Source organism: Danaus plexippus, chromosome 2, assembly GCF_018135715.1.
Source record: "Danaus plexippus chromosome 2, MEX_DaPlex, whole genome shotgun sequence".
Classification (NCBI taxonomy): domain Eukaryota; kingdom Metazoa; phylum Arthropoda; class Insecta; order Lepidoptera; family Nymphalidae; genus Danaus; species Danaus plexippus.
The window spans coordinates 4,810,087-4,837,698 of NC_083537.1; the positions used below are offsets into that span (position 1 = coordinate 4,810,087).

Sequence of the window (27,612 nt, forward strand, 5' to 3'; positions counted from 1 at the left end):
TAAACATTTCAATATACACGTAACGTAAAAAACAATATTTAAATGAGGAAGAGAGACGAAACTTATTTGCATAATGAGTATTCCAATCGCCACAAAGTATTTCAAAGCTCTGAGATATTTTAGTTTCTACTCTAACTGAGGTCATTTGTATACGTTTTGGCATCTGGCAGTCATTGATGTAACAAAATACAACTAAACGTGATATCAATAACGCAATTAGCGTAAAGTTATCAACGACGCGGCGACTGTCTTAGCTGAAAATGATGCGGTTATTTCTGTTATGACAACAAAAATAACACAGTCGCCGGAGAAGGCTACTGTTACGAAATACTGGCCCAGGAAGAGGATGTACGGACGAGACGCTCTTCCTAACATCTAAGCAATATTTAACTCTAATGACTTAAATATTTTTCATATACCTTAAAAACAGTCACAACAACAATACTTTTCTATACTTAATATGCTAATAGTTAAGTGTTGTTATTAAAATGTCACTATGTATTTCACTCTGAATAATTCATTTATAATATGTCGATAGAATTATTAAAGCAATTGCGAAGCGAGGAGAATAAATTATGGCATAATACAGCGAACAGATAGTACACAATACAAAGTATAAGACTAAGTTATGAGGGACACGGAGTAATACAATTTAATGTCAGTATAACAAATGACGTATCACAGGGGCCAAGACAGCATGACACGCTAAAATTACTAGTTAATTCAAATTAGCGTGATCAATGCATTCGAACCGTTTTGTCCATTCTCATCTAATTCATCGTGAAATTAATTAGATTTTCACGAATTCCTTTCACTTCATGTTAAACTTTTAAAATTGCTAAAAATTATACGTAATTTGTTATTCGGAACAGGATTTTTTTATTTGTAATTCATTTGAGAGTTCTTAAAACATTTGGCAGTTTATATTCCAAGTTGGAACTGGCAATAAATACATGTATGAAATTCTTTGGTTAGCGGTATGAAGGTGAACTCGTGGCCGCTGGCTCCCAGTGATGTCATCGAGCCACTACACCTTGTGATTCTACGAAATACAAATCTCTAAGCTCTTATTACTTAATATTATCCCACAGTCTTGTATCCGTTGGCCAAACTTTGAGGTTGTAACCGGTTTTTATCGTTATTTTTGCGAGGTTTTTGCATATCTCCCAAATTTATGACTTTCATCTCACGATCGGTAATTTATAACGACATTTTGGAATTGATGCTTGATTTTTTAGTACATTTATATGTCATTGTTGGCTTTTGTTTTATTTTTATATTTTTTATTACTCTCTGAACTCCATTACGTATACTTTAAATAATTGCATATTTAATATTGGTAATTTTTAATTTAATTTCAAGAAAATAAACAAATATAAGTCAAAATACATCACTACAATCAATAACTATGTTATCAATTGCAAAATGTAGATCAGATTATTGTTTTCGCTTACCACTGTCATCGAAAACAGCCATTGCACCTATCAGTCACTGAACTCAGCGCCCAACAAATGATCTCTATATTTTTTGATCCCAATTATGTTTTTTAATTAACATTCACTAAAATATTATTTAATAAAATATAAGAAAATGTGAACATAACGCGTGTGGAAATAGCTGAGCCGGCAAAAGAACTGCAATCAAAGTTGCTTGAGGTTCAATGAGATCGACCTCAGTTTTCCAAGTTTTTTTAACGTATCACTTTACACCTTAATGATAATAAACTATCCACAGCCTCTTTTAGTACTATAAATAACGTTCTGGTATTGTAAAAAATTTTGACATTAAGACAAAAAAAAAATATTTATCCTACAATAAAAACATTTACAGTATGAGCCAGATACGATATGCTTAAAGTGAATAATGGAGAACAGGTTACTTGCGGATGAAATAAAATATGCAAGCGTAAATAAATTCATTTAATCTACCATTAAAGGAAGTCCCATAACCGGAATAAAAGTAAATACCTGTTGAGAACTTCATTGAAAATTTTAACATATAATTATAAATGATTTCCTTTCTCAATTTTCGTTAAAAAAAAATTTTTTAACATTAATTATACGTTCTTAGTCTTCGACAATATCATGTATATTTTAGTTCATATGATTTAAGAATATTATCTTTCGTTTTAAGTTTGAGTGACATATTAACTCGTAATGACGAAGGGCATGGGACGGATGAGAGGACATCCATCAGTGATTCGGTTCGGTGGTCAATTAGGCGCCCGCGCAGTTCTTATAATTCCATACAAATAACGTGACCCGTAACCAAAGCCCTTGTCCGAGTGAAAGATACTATTGTACAGCGGAACAAATACAATTATTACTTACGTCTTTCAAAGCACTTGAGCGTTTATTTTTGACGTTAATGACATTTGAAATAACATTGTTGTTACAAGGCTACCAAAATATTATCTCTAGAATGTACGTTATTCTAGATTAAACATTTCTTCATTACCCGCAAATAGACGTCAAGACACCACGATAATTTCACTTACCCTAAAGTCTTGATAGAAACTCGATATATAACTAAACAAGTTCACAATTTGATAATCATTTGATTTTAACTAAACGATAAAGTTACGTATTCCGATTAATAGAACCATGTTAAGCGTGAAGCTCGCTCGTCTCGCTTTCTGGTACTGGGCGGGCGGCGTTTCGGACGCGCATACGAACTAAAATAGCTTTGCACCTGCAACGCACCGCTAGCTTTGTCAACTAATGAATTGCCGCTCTATACTAAATAAATGTAGGGCACGACTCTATTAGTTGAATCATAGATAAGTGAATAAAAATATCGTCTAAATAAAATGTAAAAATCTAATCATACGATTTTTACACATCAATGAAGTATAGCGACAGATACTATTGTTTGGATAGTTTTAATAGTGTAGTGTCACTTTATTAGAATATGTATAAATAAAAGCATACCTTTGTATTAATTATTACGCTGTTATTTCTAATATTAAAATATTTTACCTTACATGTGGAGTTGCTGCGCTAGGTTTAATGACTTACGCCTTCGCCGAAATAAACACCAAATAACGGATGTTGGGATAATAAAATGTCGCTGCAGTACCATATGTACAAATATAGTGTATAAATTTATTATTAGACCAGTTAATACATCTTAGCTAATACAGAAATGTTTAGCTGAAACATTTCGACTGCTAATCATATGTATTAACACTCGAAAATAGTCCATCTCTCAATGACAATTCATGAAAGCTTAGTTACAATGAGGTTGCAAATACGAGTATGTGTCAATAGTTTAATTTATATAAATTCTATTCTATGAATACTGTGAACGATCTTAATTGCATACAAGTATTATGCAAATATTGAAATGACATTACACAAGATAAGGATAGACATTTAAAATCATGACTGTTTATTTAAAGACAGAACACATAGTTTACGTTTTGTAGAAGTGGTCACTATGAGAAACACTTTATTCTTTAATAACCTTATAAAGTCCGAGTAAACTGAGGTTATATTATATTAATATGAGATTATATCCGAAGATTGTGTCTGTTAATTACTTTTCTTTAGGCTTAAACTATAATCAGTTTCGTTCAAATAAATGTATAAACTTAAGGCAATTTAATTTCATACAAATAAAACGATAGCAAAGTTCTATCTCTTCATAACCCACGCGCGATGTGTCAGGGGAAAGTTCAATATATGTAAGAGTGAAGAGATATTCAAATTCGACATCAGCCTCGAAATGTCTTTTATTAGGTCTTTCTGTGACACGACGGATTGTCTCTGTACTCAATATTTTCACTATTCGTTACTGAACCTCTGCTTTACACTATCATATATAAAAGCTAGCCGCAAAATATACAACTTATATTTTAAATACGGTTACAGATATTAACATTTATAAAAAACATAATCCCCTACCTGTGTCATCATCTGTGATCGTGGATAGCGGTCGAAGATGCTCCAGAGAGTCAGCTCGTGCGAGAGCGTCAGGAGCAGCTCTGAGGGGAGCGGCGGGGGTCGGGGCGGGCGCAGCTCCCGATGAACCTTCCCCCCGAGCAAAGATTAGCTCCACAGCACCGTCCGACGGAAATGACGGATCTAAGAGATGTACGATATATGGTTCACATGTTCTATAAGACCGGTAACTGTTAAAATTAGTTATATTAAGGACGCTTTGTATATAAAATCTCATTGTCAATATTGCAACCGACCGTTACATACAAAATATTATATAATCAGGACCTAATCTAAAATGTATACAGATAAGAAGTGCTTTTCTTCGTGCTGTTACAATATCTATTAAAGGGAGACCGATGTTGAAGGTAACAAAAAATGCTGTATTACAGAGGAGAGTGTATCAAGACAGATTTCAGAAGCGGATACATTGACATTGGTTCAATATTCATAAAACGAAATGAAATGTGATGAAAAAAAAAACAGCTGATGCAGGAGAAGTGCAAAGATTACCGTGCACAGCGTGGTCAAGTTGTTGCTTAGTGAAGGATAGTGTGTGGTCAGCGACAGCGCACGTGTGGAACTGACAGGCGAACACCAGGTGGCGCTGTGTGTGTGTGTTGGTGTGAGCCGGCCGGCGGTACGCTCGGACGAGCACGTCGCCGCGCAGAGCCAGCCGGCCGACGCCCACCGTCCATCCACCGCCATTCACCATGTACAGACCTGATGGAGGATACGGCTATTAAAAATTAATTATGACTAACTTTAAACAGACCCAAATAATAACGAGATCTCAGATTCTTGAGAGAATTCTTGAAATAAAACTAATATATTTTTACTACGCGTTTATCTTTATTTTTAACACCATACGCTCGACGTTTCGGTTACTTTGCAGCGACCGTGATCACGGTTGATCAATCAATCAATCAATCGAAAAATATTTCTTTTAGACCCATACATAACATACATCCATGACATAAATGCGGGCTTAAGAAAGAATACGATGTTATTTATCAGATCGCGTTTAGTCGGATTCTTCTTCTGTATGAAGTTGGTCTGACGAGTTTGTGTGTGTTATTTTGAATATTTTCGTTGTTGTTAAGAACTTGATTTATCCATCGCTTGTTAGAATTTCGTAACTGCTTGGAATTCCCGCACCTTAACTAAGTAAGTAACACGTTAGTTTTGTATTTATATTACGTCGTTAAGAAGCGACTTAGGTGTGTCAGTGTAGTCTATACGACGAGAAGCTATGTAGTTGTAGATGTGAGGTCGTACCAGATGTATAGACGCAGTTGTAATTCTCATAGATCTTAAGGAAGGCGATGGTCGGAGTGGTTGGTGCTGCCAGGGAACCCGCGACGCTCACGTGCGTCAGGTGTAGAGGTGCAGCGTTGACGCGAATCTGCCCGGCGAGCAAACCCGCGAACGTGTCTATGTATCTGTTGAAAAAAACAAACATTCACTTCGAAAACCGATACCACAGAAAGTAATGTTATCAGAATAAAATTACATATAAAACTAAATAGTAAATTTATTGAATTAAGAAATAAAATATGAAGCGATTTAAAAAAATATATTCTGAATATTTAGAAACATGAATTCGGAAAGTTTTCAAAGGAACAGTTACGACACAAAGTAGTATATGTTTTATTACATTAGCACTTCAGAATTAATTATGAGAACTCGTTGAATAATTACCGTTTGTTAGAAGGCAGGTGGAATATCGGTACTCTGTCGTCCAAATATCTCCTCATCGCATATCGATCTAGTGCGTGCTCCGGCGCCCCACAGATAGCGGAGTAATGCATGTAAGCCGCCACCAGCACTCCTAGACGTTCGCGGTTACCCCTGAAATTATAACAAATAATAAAGTTACAGAGACAAACATTACCACAGATTAAAAATTGGAGATATTAAATTCAATAATTGAGCAAAAAAAACGAATAAAGTAATGAAAAAATATTCAATATTAATTCAACTATAGCATGAAACATTATATGAGCTTTCCTAAAGTGCTGTTTGTATAAGAGACTTTAAAATAATAAATACAAAAAGTATTTAAGATCTTAAACAGATGAGCTTTGAGCTAAAAATGTTGTAATAAAAAAAAAACATTTTCGGTCGTTCGGTCACTAAGAAACTGAAGTTAAGAGATGGTGTTAGGGACATACCAAGCGAGTAATATAGCGACATTCTTCGGATGAGCCGCGAGCCAGCTCTCGATGTGTTTGCAGGCGGCGCAGAGTCTCTCTAGCGGCGGCGCCAGGTCCCCCGGCCAGCCCAGGGACCGAGCGCGACCGAACACCCCTCGAGCCACTCGACCATCGCCGCTCGTATCACTTCCACTTACTTCGAATACCTTGAATTAATTTAAAAATATACTCTTCGTTAAGCTTAGACTTTTCTACTTCTTCGACGTTAGTACCTTGGTTGTGTCAGATTTATTATTTCTTTTCGATGTCATACATTAAAATCGAGGTATATATTTTAATTATGAACAAGAATTTCAAGATACCGTGGTAATCCAGTTTTATTAATACCGCTGCATATATTTTATAACGGTAATAGAAAATTTAAAACGTCAAACATACATATGGCACTGATTATATAAATTTACTGTGATTCCGTCATTTCGACTTTAACTTGTCCATTATCTAAATGAATGCTAACCATATAATGTTCTCCGTGTTTATTATTAAGCATGTGTGCGGCTTGTGCCTCTGCATGTGCGTCTCTATCAGGAAGATGTAGAGCCAGCATTCGCTCCGCAACGTAACACAGATCTAACCGGGTCCCAGATCCACCTGGACCAGGATAACTGACAGATCGAAGGCCTTCCTGTAAAGACAAATAATCTATCATACACAAATCAATAAAAAAAATCTACATTTACACGTTTTCTATAAACGCATTTCAAATCAATCTTAAAAGTACTTATAGATCTAATAACATTTCCCCTTTATTTGCTCTCACAAGTCGATATCTTCCACAATAACACTTAAACAAAACATCACCAGGAGCGAAACCCTAAATGAAAGCTAGAGGCGGAACGGTAAACAGTAAAGCGTTGATTAACCCAAGTATGTTTATGAAAGATCAAACACATAAAACTGTAGGCGAAACATAACTCTACGAAAGCGACAGTCCTATGCGTGGGCGCCCAACAAATGCATTGCCTCAACTTTATCACGAAGCTAATCCGATTATTTTTGCTCCAACATTTGGTTGTACGAGAGTTAAGCTGGTCGCTTTAATTAAAACTAATTTATGGCAAAGAAGAAATATAGAACCATACATTATAATCATTCATTCGTATCTCTGGCTCTGTTAAAATCGTATTACGTTTTGAACGGTTGGAACTCTAAAGACGCTAGACCAAGAGCCAGATACTATGACTTTATATTATTTTAAGAAAATATTATATTGGTCATGAAAATATAACTAAATTACTAAAATATAGAAGCTCTTGGCGCATGACATAATGATACTTTAGTTAAAAGGACATGAAATTAGTGACCGTCAAATACAAACTATGACTATAAAACGATTTACTCCATTGTGTTTGTTCCAAGTTATCAAATGTGTAATAAGGGACATCAGAATATTTTATACACTTACATGTTCCCTTTCAAAAGCAGCAGTCGCCGGGGTTGCTGGGGCGCTGACGGCTCGGGTCTGAAACAAATTCGTCACAATGAATACTAAAATCTTCCTCAGTGATATGAGATCACCCTTAAATGTTGGGAATTCTTATACTGTGTGATTATTTAGGTTATAATATCCATAAAGTGTACCTTAAAGATATAATGCACATATTATAAAGCGCACGTATTCATTGTTGACCGTAAATTTATTATAATAACAAAATTTTACTGATACCTGGCAGAAAAATGAAAAATAAAATTAAATTTAAGATTCACGATAAGATTCTGTCCAATATTCGTGATAAATGATCACTCTGACCTAGGTGTGGCTAAGTGATTGCATTCTGATACGATCCCATCCCGTAATTGATGTGCATTAAGAATTATAATATTCCCTCAATTAATACGTTACAAAGTTTAAACTTGTCAAATATCTTTTCTACTCACGCTGCATCAATGTACAGTTAAATTGAAATCAATTACCTACATGTGCGTTAACTATCGACATACGAACACGCTATCTTTGACTTGTCATTTGAGATTTATCTTTATTAAAAGTAGTACTTCCTCAAATAGATAATCTAATTATAATCTAATCACTATTGAGATCATTGGAATGAGATTTTCTACTTTCTCTGTACCCTTTCCATTTGTAAATATAACTTTTTCTAATAACTTATAATAAATTACAATATCAACAAAACAAAATTAGCTTGGTTATTAGAGTAATCAGTACAGATTTAAATCATAATAATGTAATATATGTCGTCATTAGCATTTAAATTTGTCTAACAGTTATAATACCTTAATTAAGATACCGGTTCTATTACATGTGGGGAGTTGTGATTTCTTATATGTTAGGGTAATACCATATCAAAGAATATGATTATTCTATTTAATACTTCTAAAATGGAGAGCTCAAAACAAAAAAAAAGTATGAGAATATATTTTGTGACGGCAAAAACGGTCATATAACATTGCTTTTGTGTTTTATAGACGTAAGATTATGTAATATAATATATTTAAGATATCATTTCCAAGGATTTGTGTGAGTTGTAATGTACTTATATAAAATTTTAATCTAATATAATATGATTATAAAGTTTTATAATTAATCACACCAAGGTTCCTTGCTTCGAAGTATGTGCTCGTGAGGGTCCGCGCTGCAAATAAAAGGCCGCCCGCCACAACGCGAACGCAAGTCGATGGAGCGCCCTAGCTGCTTCAGATTCCTTCTTGACACGTGGTCTCATTTTACAGTAAATTATCACTTCGCATTGACGTTATCAACAGATTCCATTTTAATTTTGTAGTATATCTTTGTATGTCATTGATTTCTTACTGGTCTTAAGTTTGTTTTAAGGAATGTAAAAGATACTTTATAGAACACTTAATGTCTAAAAGTATTGATCTTCCTAATGTATACAAAGAGTAATATTTAGAAAGATTTTATTTTTAAATTAATATTCGGTAAACAAGTGTTCATGTGAATTGTTCTTTGTAATACAATTCAAAATTCTAAAAGAGCGAATCTAAAGAAAGTAAAGACGAAACGGCTGTTTATAAATTCGACCGTAGTACGAGGAGGATACACACACACGTGCCGGGACTAGCGCTCCTGCATTGCGGCAGCCCTGACGATACACGACAGTGCATTGACAAATTACCCATTTCATACTAGTACAAACTTTAACATTAATATTAACACATTGATGAAAGTTGACAACATTATGCTTATAAAATTTTAATTTGTTAAATGTTACGGAATACAAAACGTTGAAGTACTGACGTTGCGTTGGGAAGTGAAAAGGGTGCGTTAAAAGTAACGGTTAATTACAGCCCTTCCATAACCCTGACCTTCCTAACGCTTAGGGTGAACAACCTTGAGGGTGTCTCGTCTAAATAAGAAGTCACATGTATGGCCATACACAATGTCGCCCGCTCGTTTCCTTTTTTTATTTTGATTACAGATGTTTTTGTTTGTTTTACTTTTTTTTAAATCTGACTGCTCACCCCGCCCTTGCTCCGTGTCGCATTGTGTTTATTCGTATCAGTAAAACTGTGAACTTTACCGGTACTACTAGAAATGATCCCATTTCATTTGTCTGATTGCCAAGTAAATAATAACTAGACAATTATCTTTACACGTGATCATATAGAAACAATAAACTGAACAATCATGAACTCCTCTATCTTATCTTGTATGACATAATCCTAGAACAATCGCAATTATCTCCTCTTAATTTTCTCGTAGCCTTAATAATTTTTATTTTGATTTTCATACTAAATTTATGATGAATAATGAAAAATATGTAAATGTGTTTTTCGATATCTTTTTAATATTACTTAATATTTATATCTATGAAAAAATTTTCCGAAAGCACTCAATAACGATGCAAAATGTTTATAATGTATAATTTCACTTCAATATAACACCGATCACTAAACATCTTAACTGTCACGCTAGTTATGAGATGTTTTCTAGTAGGATGTTTTAAATCGCGCGATGCTCTCGACGACGGGAGATGAACTGGCGCCTGCAGCATCTCGCCGCCGTCGCGACGCCGCGTTGCTAGGCAACGCGCTTCTAACTCTGCTGCAGCCTCCGCCAGGTTTTACAGGACTTATAATGATTTTCAAATCACAAATTTTTTATAGTTCCAAATTTAAATTACAATTGTTGTAACTTTATATAAAAAAAAAGCGTTGCAAAAATGATATGTAAAGCTAAAAGTATATCAAGTGTCCAATAATAACGCTTTTCTCAAGATAATCAAGGTAACCACGATATAGCGTGTATGCAAATATTTTTTACACTATAAAGTTATTAGTTCCAAAGCACGCTTTTTGATTTTCAGACGTTAACATTATAATTCAGTACAAAATCAGTAATTGGCGTAATATAATGAATCCAATTGAGTTGTGCCGCACCGGGATTGCAGAGAGACGATCTTTTTATTTTTGTTCATTAATCGCCAGTCTGATTTACTTGCACATGTTTGGAATTAATGGCTTAGTTTTGAAACGTTTGGTGAATAACAACTTAATAAAATATACAGATATAAATATAGATACCTGAATTTATTTCAGATGGCCTGTGATAAAATACAATATTTAAATTACGAACGAAAACGAGAAAACGTCAGTTCTCAATTGAATGGTGGAGATCAACATACTTATGTATGTGACCACGAGATCTGTTCTAATTCTGTTGTTTGATTGAATAATTATATCTCAGATTATAGAATTCCGTGAAGGTGGCGAAGGCGGTGAGATACGATGCACATCCGTAAACAAACGCATCGGCTACGTAACTTTACGTACAACGACTTCTAAATATAGTTACTGAATTACGCAACCAATATATTTTTAATTCCATACACATCAAGATTTAGTTGTGGAAAGTAGATTTTTATGTTTCTTAAGAATGTGATCAAAAACTTTTTATTTACAAATAAGAAAATGTATGAAAATAACGGAATTTTTTTCGAGCAGATGCATGTTCTTAAAATCCAAAGAGATTGAAAGTTTACAATTACATAATTCGTAAATAAAAATTAATTAATGTAATAATTTCATATAATGTCTTTTGTCTGAAAAATATTCCAAACAGCTCCTATAAGTTATAAAACTTTCACTGTTCTCATTTTACTTTTCAACGTACGCTATCAATCAATCAAGTATTAAAGTTTGTAATCAAAAATCTCAACGGTTCAGTTTATTTTAAACAAATATTTATTTATACAAGAGATCACATTATTTTATACTATTATAAACGATCAATTTTATTTAAATTATGAGAAAAAGAAAATGAAATTATGACTTATTTTAAGTGACATCATTACAGCGATAGAGGTAATATAAAATAAGCATCGACTACAGTTATTTCGTCAAATATTACACAGAAACGGTCAACTAGATTCGTAAAAATATTTCTCAAAGTAAATACAAAATCAGAAGCGTAACGACCGGCAACAGAACTATGTATGTATAACTTAATATTTGTAGAAAGACGTCATATTTACATTAGCATCAGAGAGCGCAAACGTTTTTACAACGTCTGTTCTTTTTAACATATTTGAAGTGATTATCATCAATAAATATTTTAGAAGTGAAAGAATGCTAGTAACCACGTTCATCGGTTGATTTTCAGCAGTTTTTATAAAGCAAATATGTTAAGAAAAATAAACATCGGTTAGGCAAATTATATTCTTAAAAATTAAAATGTTTCTTTGGTATATTTTTTTATATACGGTTTTGTGTATTCTCATAAATGGCAAGACATTCAGTGGCCGCCGGCACCAGGGGTATCGCACGGGCTATCGTGAGAAAGGTTTGCGATTCGCTCCAAGCATCCCAAACACTTATCTAAGACTTAAACCAGACTCGCGGTATCTTTGATTGCCACTTACAGTTAAACTCGATTTATTTTAATCACACCTCCTCCAACGCGTAACCAATGCTTTAATTAATCTTAAAATCTTGATGTAAAAGTTATTGTTCAAACATGAATTTGAATTGATGACATATTCTTTATAAAATCATTATAAGCATATGGTAGTCTTTATCTAAAATAAATGAACGTAGAAAGTATGCAACTAATAATAACATATGTAAGCGTATCCGCGAGTTATACATAGTTTGTTGATCAAAATACTAGAAACGTGAACACGGCATGTTTATCGATAGATCTGAGTGAAGGGGCGGTGCGATGCCTATTGTCTAAACGTCGATTTATATTTACGAAGACATCGAACCAACTATGTACGGACAGCGACACAGACACCTGATGCGATCATTATCTTAATCAAACGGGTGGTCTCCAAAGAACTAATCTCTGATACTTAGCAACAATGGACGACATCTGATTAACGACGAGTAAATTTATATAGTAATACATTTTTTACTATTTTAGTCAAATGAAGTCTAAGTTACGCATGCGTAACTAAATTTGTTGAACGATTTATCTCTAACTACTTATCGCTGCGGTAAGTCATGCAAAACTATAAAACCACGTTTTATGTGTTTCCACGAACCAGCCTCGAGATTCTCAAGTTTTGCCATTTAAGAATGACGTAATACCACAATAATACTTAAATCCAAATATCTGATATCTTATTACGTACATCTATAAAATATTAATTACACAAGGAAGGAGGATCTTATTATGTTGTGTTTGCAATATAAAATAATATAAAAATTGTGTTTTTGATAACTTATCATAAATAGTAGCGACCACCCATAGTGAGTAACGCTTGAGAGTTACATCCTACTTCACTAATGATCTTAAGATTGAGGATAAAGTTCTAGCGTATTAGCGTTATTATTTAATATAATTTTGATTGCATCATTTCTATTTGTGAAACTGTACATCAGCATGTTCCTCCTCGCTCGGCTGCAGGACCTTGAAGACCTTTTAAATTCCATACCACGCATTACGAACACTTGTTCCCCGGAATACGAAAATACGGATTGCGCAGTTTTTAAAATCATGTAGCGCCTATATATAGTGAAATATGGATCATATTACATCACATCCGTTCTATAAATATATAATATTCACAGTTAGATTTTCACAAACGTTCACTATTTTGAAATGGGCCATACATACGTTGATTTAAATGTAAAACTGGTACATACTTATAAAAACAAATAATTCTCCCTCTCTTCTAAAATGCCAAGTACATATATTTTCTACTAAACACGTTTAACTAACTGAATTCTTGAGATTCAATAAAAACATATTTCATTTTATATAGTACATGTATGTGAAAGCCTTAATTTAAGTAGAACATGAAAACAATAAGAATCTGTCTTAAACAAGTTTTTAAGTAACAATCAATAAATAAATAGAAATATTTCTTAGAAATCTAAATGTATGCGACCTCACTTTATTCCGAAGCTACTTAAACTGTCATTCGCAGATTGTTTAATACGCAATACCTGAATGAGGCTTTATATCTTAAAGGTTAAATTCCATTGTTGGTCTAATGTTTTTTTATTTTGACAAATAGTATAGGAGATATTTGAATGTGGAAATTCCTTATGAATTTGTAATATCGAAGGTATCGGTATAGAGGAAGGTTATTGTCATGAGTCACCCCAGCCCTCACTCAGCTCATGATTCCGGTCTGTAGGATTTGAATAGGCGTGCTAATCGACGCATTAGCAAGGAACTCATGATGCCATCGACTGATACACTATTACTCCATTACAGCCGGAAAAGGGGCTCCTAAAGTACGAATGTCCAAAAATAAGAAGCAGTATAGTATATTATTGTTAGAAGCAATGACTGTTAAATATTATTAATTTATTCGTTCAGAGGAAATAAATAACAAACACTATTAATTGCTCATTTAAATGAAACTAAGTTGTTCAGTTGATACTATGCGTTTTTATTATTTTATGAACTACAATCTACATGATACCGACGTTTCGGTTACTTTGCAGCAACCGTGATCACGGGCAGACGAGATGAAAATGTCACTATTAATATTAATATATTTTGAATCGCCTAATTGTGTTCAATATGTAAATTCATTACTTTTTGCCTTTCATTTCTAATTACCGATAGTCCTTAGGAAACAGCTGATATAAATGTATTAGTTTTTTCCTATCTTTGGTAAAAGACTTAACGTTACCATTGATACCTACAAATATTTTCAGTCTTACTATTAAATAATATTGAAACATTGTATTTGTTCTGTCTTTGTGTAATAGGGGAACAAACGAATAATAATTTCATCAAAAGTTCATTGCTCCCTATGACGTAAATGTACTTTAAAAATTTATTAAACGTTGATGGGCTGTTAGCCAAGCATCTCTTCTCAATTTTATTCATTACAACTAAAGACTTTATCATATTACAAAGTTGAATTACTTCCAACGTATTTAAATATTTTAATATATTTATTTAAGAAACTACAAATTTTTATGAAGTTTTACGATTTTCATAAGAGGCGAATGTTTTTAAAAACTATTGTATGGCCATAACGAACACCTCCTTATAAATTACAGGAATATTAAAATATAATGCCCAACTAATATTTCGCAACCGTATTTTAATGAATACACGTGGTGGTCAGGCCAGTAACCCTTTTACGAGTCGAGCGAAGCAATAGCGAAACAACAGGAATAGGTAAGTTACAAATATACGTAAACCGTTGCCGGAACGAGCTTTATGATTTATAATCACCTCATGCAAATATATACTTCAACATAACTGAGCTTCTGCGTCATTTTATATGGAGGTATGTGTTTAATGTTAGGAACTGACGTTTGGACCCGATCATTTGATTCAATTTCCCTCCCACTACATTCAAATTATTATCGCATCCATCAATGTAACTAGCAATTTTCTTGTATAGATAAAGTGGGGTAACATGGTCATATTTTCAGATGGTCCCTAATTAGACGGTGAGTACAATGAGAAATAGTATCAATGAGATGTACGTGTGTGGGTTTTCCCGTTATCTACTTAGGTGGTATGACAGCATATGAAAGTTTCTCGTTAGTGACAAAAATAATCTTATTATATTCAACAATCTTACGAAAACATAACAATCTGTTACATTCAATGTAACTACTACTATAGTAGTATCTGTATGATTTAGTTCTATGGCATCTTTAATGATGGTTAACACCGAGGTGTCGTGTTTACATATTGTATAAATTATGTTTGCACGTACCGTGATGGTGTCATAGATGCCATTCTGGTCGTTTCGTAAAGGTGAGGCGGTAGTTGCAGCGGAAGAGATTGTGGTGTCTTGTCGCATGGGTGGTGGCGACAGTCGGAGCGGATCACCATTTCGACTCCAGGTTCGATGAATCTGCCAGCTTGTGTCCGAAAATCTTGCTTTATCCTAGATAAAAATAATATATAGATTTATCAATACGAGATATAAATGTATGCTTTCTTCATCAAATCACACTCAACTCAACTCAACTTAATACTTTTAACAATATAGTTGTTTAGATAATTTCCAGATCGCGTTAGTGAAAAAATCAAGTAGCATTTAATTAGACATTCCATTAGCAAGTGGACAATGTCACGATCTGTTCAGAATGGAGCGAGACAAACTAAAACTTTCAGATCCGTGTCAAAATGATAATGAACCTCCTGGCAGTTGTGCTCTACAGTTTAGACACGCAATATTATTTCGGCCCCACCTACTAAACGATTTACGTTTTCGAATAGTTCATGTAGGAAACTGTTTAATTTTTATTATCAATGTTACTAGAATAACCTTAGGGAAAAACATATCTCCGGTGAGACTCGGTGTCGATCAATACTTCAAGGATCTTTACATCCCGATCACGTACATCCATCTAAGCTGGTCTTTTTGTATTGCAAGCCGCGATACTCTACACAGGATACTGTCCATGCATAAACCTAAAAGGCGCTAGGCACGTTGCGGCCAGCTAACCTAATGGTATAGTTTGCGTACTAATCAGTTTATTCAGCCTCGAATTATCACAAACCACAAAATTCCACTAAAGATTACGTAATAAACTTTATATGTCGAACAAAGATTACTTTTAATTTAATCAACGAATTGAAACGTTAAAGAAATTCATTTATTTCAAGATGACCTCAACCTTGTATTGAGACAAGACACAGCAAACATGAACTAACCAAAACATATCTTATAATTATGTAAATTACAATCGTATATTTAAGATTAAATGTTCCTGTCGGTTATATATGTACGATTTTGACCTATTGACTTTTAAAACAAAGCAATTTTTTACTGTACCCGAAGTATCAGCTATTTCATGCTATTAGATTATATGTTTTGAGATTTGTATACAGTTATTATAAAATGATTGATTGACTAATATTAAAATACAGATTATATAGAAAACAACCCACGTAAATTGCTCCGAATTCACCGTGAGCGTCAAATGTGGGCGCATTTCACATTTCATCATTACTTTCCACATGTATGGGCGAGAAGTAATAAAGCTATTCGTGCGTACAAATAGTGCAAGCACCATGACATTTGACACCTCCTTTGTAAGTTTGTTTTTTTTTTCTACAAAGAGTCTAAAGTGTTAGTGAGAAATTTAAAACTCGCCAGCTAGACTAAGAAGTGTTTTTTTTTTATATTATATTACGACAAAATATATTTGCAGCTAATGGTTTCGTCTTATTCAACTTTCACTACATTTTCATATTTTTTTTAATTTATAAGATATTAGTAACACTTTCGGATTTTAAATAGCGTCAATAAATAATGAAAATAAAATAAAAATATCTTAATTTTTATATGCAAAGATGAAATAATAAAACTGTTAGTCAAATTTAAAATTTATTCAAATTAGAAATATAGCTTGGTTACCCGAAATTGACTTTTAGTTGAAACGTCTGACTTTATCTTAATTTTAAAATATTAAAATATGTTTTATTTATATTATCTTTATAAAGGGCCTCATGAACGTTTCTTTCATATACAAGTCTAGTACTGATAGCTGTTATCGTGTAGCGTTTAAAGCAATGTACACAAGTTGTGTAAACAGAGGCCAAGGACAATTGGAGCACGTATTAGGAATTGAGGCAGATATAACGAGCGATACATCATATGACATCCCTGGTCTATAGTACCGTAGTAAGACTTAAAATATAATTAAGACAAATGTAAGTCTATTTAGATGGAAAATAGTTTTAACAAGCAGAGTATATAATATAGATAACATTGAAGAACAATCAACTAGGTCCTAGTGTTTATAAACACTCATATCAGATAACACATCCATCAAGCTCTACACAAAGATATTTCTTGGAACATGTTCATCTTGCAATGACTAAGTCCCGTTCTGTAGTAACTAAAACATAGTCTGAGATTATAATAAAATAATTAACATACATTTTATAAATAATTTAGAATCAGGAACTATACTGAACGTAACACTGATTTGTTGCGTTTTAATTCACAACTTCCAGACATATCAAGGTCACCATAATTCATTTGACCACGGACATGCTCGTGAGTTACGAGAAGTTTATCCAATTCACATTTTTTTTTGAAAATCGAATGTCACGATATCCGAGTAATAAAAATACAAGTTCTTTAATACAGACTATTAATAAAAATGTAGAAGGACAGTCAGCACCGGATTCCATTGTTTTTGCCTGTCATTGTATCTTTGATACTTGTAAGACAAAAAATGGAGCTAAAAATAATAACAGGAATTATTTCTCATTTTAACTGGCTTAATGCCTGCCACATTCGGTTTATAGTCTTTAGTATCAAATAAAAATACACGTTTTAATCTTATTACGTTTCATGTAAGTAACAATAATATATATTTTTTAAATATATATTTAGTTTGATATTTGGTTTGTATGTGTAAACAATTGAAATTAATTGTAATCTGTATTTAATAAAGGACTCAATAATTCAGTTTTAATATAATTATTGTAATAACATACACTACTAGTTTCTATTAATGTTTTAATATACAAATAATACTTCTTTTTTTATACTGTTTCAGACAATTCTATAACATTAATTGTATTATCTTTAATCTTGTTTCGTATTGAACGTCAGAACACCAATCTAAGGAAATCCAATATCAATAATGGTTGATTTTTGCACATAATTATTTATTTAAGTACCACTGCATAAGTCCGATCATAAACCTTGTTTTACACGTGCGATGGCCGTCTTAAAATACGTCTTAGCATACTGACTGTTTAAATGGTATGATTGTTTATTCTAAACCATTCGAGGACACGACTTAAAGACGTTTTTTTATAAATAAATGTCATTAATATTAAACAGCTATAAAATATTAAAAAATAATACTTATGATTCTTCTCATAACATTATATAAGTTAAATTAATCTTTGCCACGATATAAATTGTTTTCCAGCGCCTGTGAATGAGATAAAAAAAGAGAATTTAAATCTAACCATGAATCGGATGTAATTTAGCACTACAAATAGATTCGCACTCACAGTACACGACCTTCATTTGATAAGATAACCTTGCCTTCCAATTCATTTTGCAAATCGCACACCGCACCAGGAACTAAAGACCGTATGGAGTAATCAGCACATACCAAAAATTTCTTACATCAGCTGTAATTCAAATAGATAACATCGATTGTGATATTTTGTTTTGTAATTCGCCTTATCAGATATGAATTATACATTAATCGATGCCGATATCTTACGTAACTAGTTATCATTCTAGAACGGTGTGTATGAGAAATCAACAACTATACTCAGATGACGGTATGTACCTCATGTTCAAAAGGATCATCTGAATGGGACGCTCGTCCGTGTTTATCTCCGGCAAAGGACAGCCTCCTCTTGAACAACTTCATCTTTGAAGCGCACTACCTCTTCATTCAAATAGCGTAACTCATAACTTTACTGATATATATAAAATTTATTGATATATTGTGATCACTTAATAAAACCGCGATTTCCTCAGAACATCGTCAAACTTTTTTCCCGCCATCTATCCGTTGTCACGTTGTTTCATTCTTGTACAGTGCGACGGGATCGCGCGTTCGTCTCGCACTGTTCACTGCTCAGAGCTCACCGCAGCCGAGTTCACGCCAGTCACCTTCACGACGCCCCACACCCGCCCCCCATTTTAACACATCAATGAACACAAACAATCATTAACCCTTATTAAATGCTGAAAGCACTTTACATCGCCTGAACAGCGTGTCGAGCATTTTCACGTGTATTTTAACCCACATTTAATTCTACTCAAATTATAATGTTTTTTTTATCTTATCTTTACATTGCTTTATAAAGATGCCGTCTAAGGTGAAATTTTTAATAGTAAATACGAATATAAACATCCGTTATTATCATAAACATTGTTCCAAAATTAGAGTAATTGACGGCTCTGTCTATGACATTAATGTAAAACTGCCAGATGCGAGTGTGATTTGGAAAGCAGACATAATTGTTATGTTTGTCTTTTCTTACTTATGATGTGGTTATTGTATGAAGAAAACGTTTTGTTCCCTTCATTCGGCTAAGTGCGATACACAAGGGAAAGGAGACAATTTATCTTTTGTAAGTTACTTTCTGACAAATGGAAACACGTTTAAGGCTAAACGACTGTATAATAAATTGCATTGCACGTTTTAGGCAATTTCTAGACAAGTAGTATCTAGTCATTAGCGGCTATACACTAAGCCTCTAGAACGGGTCTCTATCAATAACAGTCATTAATATTTCATACTAAATTACGTAATAAATTTAAACATATTTCAAAATGTCTTTGACGTGAATTAACTGTTGATGTGATAACAATGTTTTCTACAAATACTAATACTCAGTTTCAAATTCAATTCGTTAACTATCCAAAAATTATCTATGTATTTTGATTTTAATGGTCTTATAAGTATGGAAGATTTTGTGTAAGAATGTGTATAAAAAAATACGAGAGCCAAGAGAGGCTTGCCATGACATTTGTTGGATCATCGCAAATATTTCATTGCGACCAATACAGTGTTATTGATTGCTTCGTCTCGCTTCGTGTCGGGTCGGAGCATTCGTTACAATGATCACTTCGCGTCGCATTTATAAGTGAATTGGAATTGATTACGTCTTCGGATCTTATTGCTCTTTACGTCTATAACAATGACATAAAAATGTTTGGTTCAAGGATTTACGATATTTATATTGAAATTCTTAAATTCAAATATTTAATGTTCAAAGCTATAAAGATTTAAGTGCTAATAAATATATTGATAGAGCAGGATGAATAAAAACAACGTTGTCCATTCCAACTTTTCAACAATATCCTATGATAGATATGCAAATAGTTTATTGTTTAACGCCAATAATTTTACCGAGATTCTATATTGTGAAGATGAAATCTATATTCTGAATGTAAATATTAAATTACCACTTCATAAAGCTATAAAGGTATCTGGGCTAAGCGTGACTATATCTAAAATATCTTGATTATTTCTTGTGTAATTCCACGCTATTGTTGTACGACAGACGAAACGTGAGTTCATAATGATATACGTTTAGTATGTATCAAAAATAATACCTCAGAATAACTGAATATGTTTTACAACGACTAAATAACCGAAAACATTATTATAATGTCCTTAAATACTCGCGTGAGTTGTCAGTATAAGCTTATAACTGGACAGGAAGAGAGGTGTAGCTCTCGGAATGCAGTACAACCTCAGAATGGATCCGTTAATATTAGTTTAATGTTTAACACGTCTAAATCCTGACGCTTGTTTCCTTTGGGAAACAAAAATTATAAATATTCCACGTATTTTGACATTTAACATTGACTTAATACTAACTTTAGTATAAAAAGGAATGTTTTATGTTAAATCTACCTTTGGGATATTTGGTTTGGCTAAGAATGTTATGTCCATATAATATAAATATCTCTGATTTCCGGGTTATTTAATATATCAAGTGAATCTATGTTGGAATTGGATTAGAAGACAGGTCGATTTGGAATAAAAGCATAGCAATAAATGATTACATCTATTAAGTTACTTTTTTTACACACAATTCCGTATACGGGCCGTCTGTTAACATCTTATTCTTTACGATAATTTCCCATTGAATCTGACACAACAATGTAATTTCCTGCTGTAATGCAATGAATTACGCACAAACTTCCTACCAACTGTAAAATACTCTGAAACTCAAGGCAATTAACTTATGAAAGACCTTTAGGTTAAACAAATGGATACACTACTTTAATAGCTATCGCGTCTACCAAAAAGCTTACTCTTATTGTCAAACTTAACGCAGACGGTTTCTAGTATTTATGTACGTTTATTATCATATGCGAAGATTTATGTACGATGAACTGAAACTTTCTGTGTTAAGGTGACGATGTAAACTTATACTTAGGATACACATAGTTCTTGCTAGGAAACAATAAAACTATGAGCTAAATACTAACAATAAGTATGAAAACTTGTAAAATATTGATGCGATTTTTATAAATTCGTATTTTCGTTTAGTTTATTGTAACGGACGCAGCCAAGATATCTGATGTAAAGCGTCCGTGGTTGAAAATTGCTGGTTTCATGCAACTCCGCTTCGATTATGGTCATGGATGTGAACAAGAAAGCGGCACTTCTGACGCGGTGTCAAAATGCGGTCCGTGTACTGAATATCCAATTAATATTATCATTATTTTAACGTGTGACTGCCTCTCGGCATCACTAACGCCTTTAGAACGTCGTCTGTGAACCACAGAAGAACAAGCGATACGTATAAAATTGTTTTTATCGAGACGTTTTGGTGACTATAAATATAATTCTCTACATTTATTATAATAATTGAAAAAATAACTTGTCTTAATTGCTGGTAAACTGTTAATAAATACAAAGACATGGAATAGGGTTGGCACCTTTTTTACTATATGTGACGACGAAAGGTTGTTTGTCATGAATTATTACTCAGAATGCTCTAAGAATATAACTTTAAATGAAAGCTATAATAAAAATATAACAAAGATATAGGAAACTGTAAAACTGCAGAAGCGTGTACACAAAAATAGTAACTGGCTGATTTTTTATTACTGTTTTAGCGATAACGTTGAGATTTAAGTATTGGAAATAAAAATAAAAAAACATTGTTATTTTTTTTATTTCCTCAAAAACTATTAAGTATTATAGAGTGTTATTATATAAAGTGGTATATTTTATAACTTACGGAATTCTGGAGTCGTGCTAGTAATTCCGCTGAGTTGGCTGGGTCCGACAACTCGATAGCTCCAGACACCTAAAACAACAAGCTCACTTATTGATCTTGTACACATTGACAAATGTGATTTAATATTAAGAAATTCCTGCCTTCTGTTAAATTATAAATAAAAATACCTTATAATATAGACTGTATAATAAACAAAAATATAATAATAATTAAAATACCTCTTTAAAGACGTGCAAATAAACAAATACTTATTCAGATATATAATAAAAGTTATTACGAAAGAACAGTCTCATAACAAAAGTAGGTCAATAGGACCCAGGAGAGAAGGGTGACTGAGGATTATCTAAATTCCACTTCATACAGCGGGACAACACAGAACTTTACAACTTTCATAATTGTATTACATACAGAATTTTAAGGCAGAGTTGCTTATCCATTTCAAGTTATTTAAGCTAGTTATTTGTTATAATGAAAATTATAATATCATTGTAAACAAACCCTGGAATCTGGATTCAAGCCAAGCAAGAGCGGTGGTAAGCTCCGGGCAATATATATTTAATAGGTACTACATTTAATAACTTCACTAGTGTGTAACTGAAATCGAAGAATGCACCTTAAACCTTGACATTTACGTCTAAATTCGTACAGAAATATTTTCTGAAATAAACATATATAAGAGGAAAAAGTAAAGTGAGCAGCAGCAGCAGAGTATAAATATTATTTTACTACATTTAAACCGAGCGCCGATTTCAGGATTTTATTTGATAAAAAAAAACTTAGATTGTTCTTTCACTAAATCATTTATAAATATATGATATTATAAACCTTAATTTTGCTATCAAAATATATATCCGTTTTTTAACGTTTATATTAACATTACGAAAAGATAAAAAAGGGACACTTTTACTCTAGGTAAAGAATACAACCTTTATCAAATATACATATTTAAGCGTGACTATTATAATAATATTATTAGGATATAAAAGATGTTATTTTAATTTAATCGTAAACTAAAGGTATCCTAACTACCAAAGTTGGGACCTCTAAGGTAAATGGGATGTTCCTAAACAGGTTTAATGATTTAAGCATGAAGCCGTGAGGCTCTAGTCATTACAGCATAATCTTAAGTTATTGTGCGCCATGTCTTAGTACAGTCACTGTGTTCTATGGTCTGAGTCGTACTATATATTGATGCTAATTTCGTGAAAGCAACGTTGGCCATTCAAAGAATAAGAAACGTAACAATGAGTTAAACTCAGGTATAGGAATCATGAAATCTACGAGATCGAAGACGTCATTGGTTTCCTTCTATAACTGTGACATACATATAATATAGCTATAAATATATTAATCAATAATTAAGGAAGAATTCTATAACATATATTATTATAAAAATTCTTCAATTATGTCCAATTGATTTTTTTTCGCAGATACATCATTGAGCATAACGTTAATGACTTATAAAATAATAATGACTTATAAAATAATTCTTCTTCATAAATTTTACTGTTTTTAAGAAATTTAACTTATGACATTCAATATTAATATTGATTATAGCAGAAGCTTATCACGCGATACCTTTAACAACAGTTTTAAAGACCCATTTGTATGGGACTTTATGTTAATGTCATATAAATATCACAATTAGATATAAAAAATATATATTAATTATAGTCTTAACTAGTTGACAGCAATAAATAAATGTTAAGCATTTTTTTTGTATTACATTTTTCAGTCGTCAAAGACTTTTGTGTCCTATATGGAGCTTTTCTAAGAAGTCTTAATAGTGTCAGTCTTCTAAGACGGTGAAATTACAGATTCGATGAATCGTGCTCTATCTAGCGATGGTAATCCTCGTTAGTGCTAACAGATTATAAGATTCTCTAATGCTCTATAATAACATGGCTTGATATCATTAATAATTATGTTTCCATACAAACAACTTATAGACATTGTGATATATTTAAATCAGAATTAAAAGTTAAATGTGAACAATATGTTGTTTTTGTTTAAGGAATTACGGTAGCTTCGTTAAGATAGCCGGCCACTCTATATGCCGCAATGCCGTAAAAATAAAACCCAGCACACCACTCCCCGTCCTGAAGACGATCGCCCTAATTCGTTTAGTTTTGATCCAGTGCAGACCACCACTTGCCCGTCTGTTTATTGGGTCGATCGTGAAATCGCAATGTTAACAGAGCATGGTTTATTATCATAAAAACATCTCGCTTTTGGTTTATCTAGTTTGGAATGCGGATATTATGTAAAGCCCGATGTAAGCTTTTCTGCTCACAGAAAAGGCGTAATCACCGAATTTTTGGACGTCAATCAAGCAATTCCGGACGTCAGTGGGTCCTGTTATTAAAATGTCCTGGGAATACTCCGGGGACTATCAACTGTCAGTCGGTCCCGCAATTTGTAAACACGTTCTTATTAATCACACGACGCGGTGGTCCTCTGTCTACGTCTCGATTATTTCGACGATTCGCTTTCACGTTATACATTTTAATAAAATTTCATATAATCGAAGTTTAATTGTAAATTGAAAATCATTTACTGATGGTAAGCCATTTTTTCTTCACGAATTACTATGAATATGGTTCTTCTTGTTTAATATAATAAAATAGTATGAATCTTCTACCTAACAATACTCTTAAGAAAAATGTGACACATGACAGATTTCTTTCCAGGGAAGTGTGAGAAATAAATCCTTTGACTTTTTCAAAAGCAGTCGTTAACAACTCCATTCGAGATGACATCGACGTGTGCAAGGAATTCGGACGAGTACATTCTCTTTAATGCGATTGTGATAAATTGTGAAGGGAAACGAAATATTTTAGGTGAAATGACAACATCGTGTAGGTAGAGACATCATCGTCGACAGATCTCGATATATTGGACAACACTTTATAATGCAATAAAAACGTACATATATTTTTTGAAAGTGTGAAATATAAAAGAACCGTTCAAAATCAGGGCGTAATTAACAGTAACGGGACGAAGTAGCGTATTAATGTGTGAGAATATAAAATCCTTTATAACCTTATGTTCATATCAAACTCAATTTAGGACCATTTATTATATTATTAATTTATTTTATTATTTTATAAATATTCTGAACTGCTAGCAACTTTAAATTACAGTTAGGCAATGTTTAATTATTTTATAAATATTTGAAACACGCTGGTATTTAACCATTTAAGGTAAAATACGCTCGGACAATTATAACCGTAAATGTACCTAATATAATTCAAGTATATAGTTTCTTTAGTTGGCTGATTCGTGTTACTGATGTGAAAATAATTGGTCCTATTACAATTTTGGATATACTGGGAAATGTTTATAATTATCATCTAAACCACTCATAATTATATGAAGATAATAAAAATTAAGATATATTAAATATAAAGAGTTATCGTAATATGTTCGGTTTAAAACTATATAAAAAATATCCTAATCATTCAGCGATCAACAGTTCAAAACGTGCTGCAAATAAACATATGAATTAATGTTTGTACAAAACTAACAAGGAACGATTGGCCTCTCTGTTCCGGGTCATTTGATCTGTTTATAATCTACACTCGTGTGTGACTTAATTAGAATTTAGCTGTTACTTAAATAACAACTGAATTAATTTTATGACATCTTCAAGTTTCGATATAATACTCATTTATAAACGCGATTGACATTTGAACTTGTAAGTTAATTACGAATGAAAATATATGAAGCATTTTAAAGATAATTGTTATGAGATTGTTTTAAGAATAGAGAAAATATAAAACAGATTGAATTAAATGTAAAATAAATCGATTCCCGGCAAGCACAAGCAAAAGCGATCGTAAAATAAACTTAATATTATAATGATGATAATTTTATCTACAATATCCATTAAATATTATTGTAATATTTGTAATAAATGCTTATATTTAATTGTATAATTCTTATTGAATGGAAAGGGACGGTCGACATCAAGGAGTCTGGAATGCCAGAGATTTCTTTGAATAAAATGACAGAAATAAATACTGCCGTCCCGATCCTATGAATTAATCTTAGGAAATACGTCTGGCATTTGTTGCCCTTACTCTTTATTAGTGCTGCTCTTTATCTGTTCAAAAGATATAATTATTATTAATGCTGTATCTAGACATCTCGTTACTCAGACGACCTTAGCGGTCAAGATAAAAAACGAATATAAGGTTATCATATACACCCAATAAGCGGACACGGCTTGAATATGTGATGAAACCTATTGTTTTATGTCAAAAAAATCGTTTATTATTTTAATATCGGAATTTATAATAAAATTTGTCGTAAATTATATAGTTTAAAATATAAAATAGGTATGTCATTGAAGTAGGAAGGCATCAAGACAACGCTCAAATAATCTATAGAAAGGTAGCGTCTTTCAAAGCTCTTAGCATTTATGACATGTACATTGTAACTTTAAGAGGTGCTAATAAGTGGCAGAACTGTTGGTAATATCTGTCCAGAAGTCAACGTGATCTCAGGTCAAACGTTTGAAGTCCGCTGTGGCCGAGTTAACGGGGCTGAGTGAAGTTTTCACATATTATATTTACTTTGCAACGCAAACAAAGCCGCAACTCTCAGAAGCGGCTCAACCAATATTACGTGCCATAAATTGCTTTTGTTTGTAACACAGATAAGTTTAATGAAAAAGATCGCAGATGCATGGACTGTTAAAGAAATTAACCGTAACAAGCTTACGTAATGAACTTATGAAACAAAAATCAACATCTAGTAATGAAGTAATCAAGTAATTAAATTTTTATACTTTATATACTGTAGCGTACAATTAATCTAAAAATATTATCAATGTTAAAGCAAGCTATGGGTTCGTCCAAAATCCAAAAGATGTTTAGAATATAAGGTTTAATAAGAATTTTTGTAATGACTTAAAATGTATTAGGAAATTGGTGTTGGTTGAAACATCCGGTTTACTATAGATTATTACTTAAACTATACCTGTGAGAAATACACGCGCTCTTATCGGTTTAATCACTTTACGTTGAAAGTAAGGGCATATAAAGGGTAAGAAGTTAAATAAACTAAGTAAGATCTATGACAAAAATGGATGCTAATTACAATAATTTTTCCTATATTATACTTTATGCTAAGTTATTTAACATTTTGAACAGCACTCCACAAGTTACGACGACGGTAATAAGCTTTTACATAAGCACTACTTTCGTAGTATATGCCGTAAAGAATACTTTGCATAACTGATAGCGGGTTTAATCTTTGGTTCATAAGTCATCCCGTGCTTGATTTTAATAAAATATATAACATAAGCATATGATAAGTCTCAATATACCAAATATACATGTGCTATCAT

At 32.6% G+C, this 27,612-nt stretch overlaps 1 protein-coding gene across 7 annotated transcripts in view; it reads right to left on the reverse strand.

Moving 5' to 3' along the window:
- The window catches only part of LOC116779392 (tensin-1), a 60,029-nt gene that overhangs the window by 8,442 nt on the left and 23,975 nt on the right, over positions 1-27,612 (reverse strand). For 4 of the 7 annotated variants that reach the window (XM_061522908.1, XM_061522914.1, XM_061522911.1 and 1 more), the window contains 9 exons: positions 22,260-22,328; positions 15,277-15,450; positions 7,563-7,619; positions 6,615-6,782; positions 6,116-6,303; positions 5,643-5,792; positions 5,220-5,383; positions 4,455-4,664; positions 3,906-4,085 (listed from right to left, as the gene is read on the reverse strand). In XM_061522908.1, coding sequence (XP_061378892.1) covers positions 3,906-4,085; positions 4,455-4,664; positions 5,220-5,383; positions 5,643-5,792; positions 6,116-6,303; positions 6,615-6,782; positions 7,563-7,619; positions 15,277-15,450; positions 22,260-22,328 — 1,360 coding nt within the window. Of the gene's footprint in view, positions 1-3,905; positions 4,086-4,454; positions 4,665-5,219; positions 5,384-5,642; positions 5,793-6,115; positions 6,304-6,614; positions 6,783-7,562; positions 7,620-8,709; positions 8,857-15,276; positions 15,451-18,835; positions 19,125-22,259; positions 22,329-27,612 lie in introns of those variants that run through there. The other 3 variants (XM_061522921.1, XM_061522932.1, XM_061522936.1) reach the window with 3 other exon arrangements.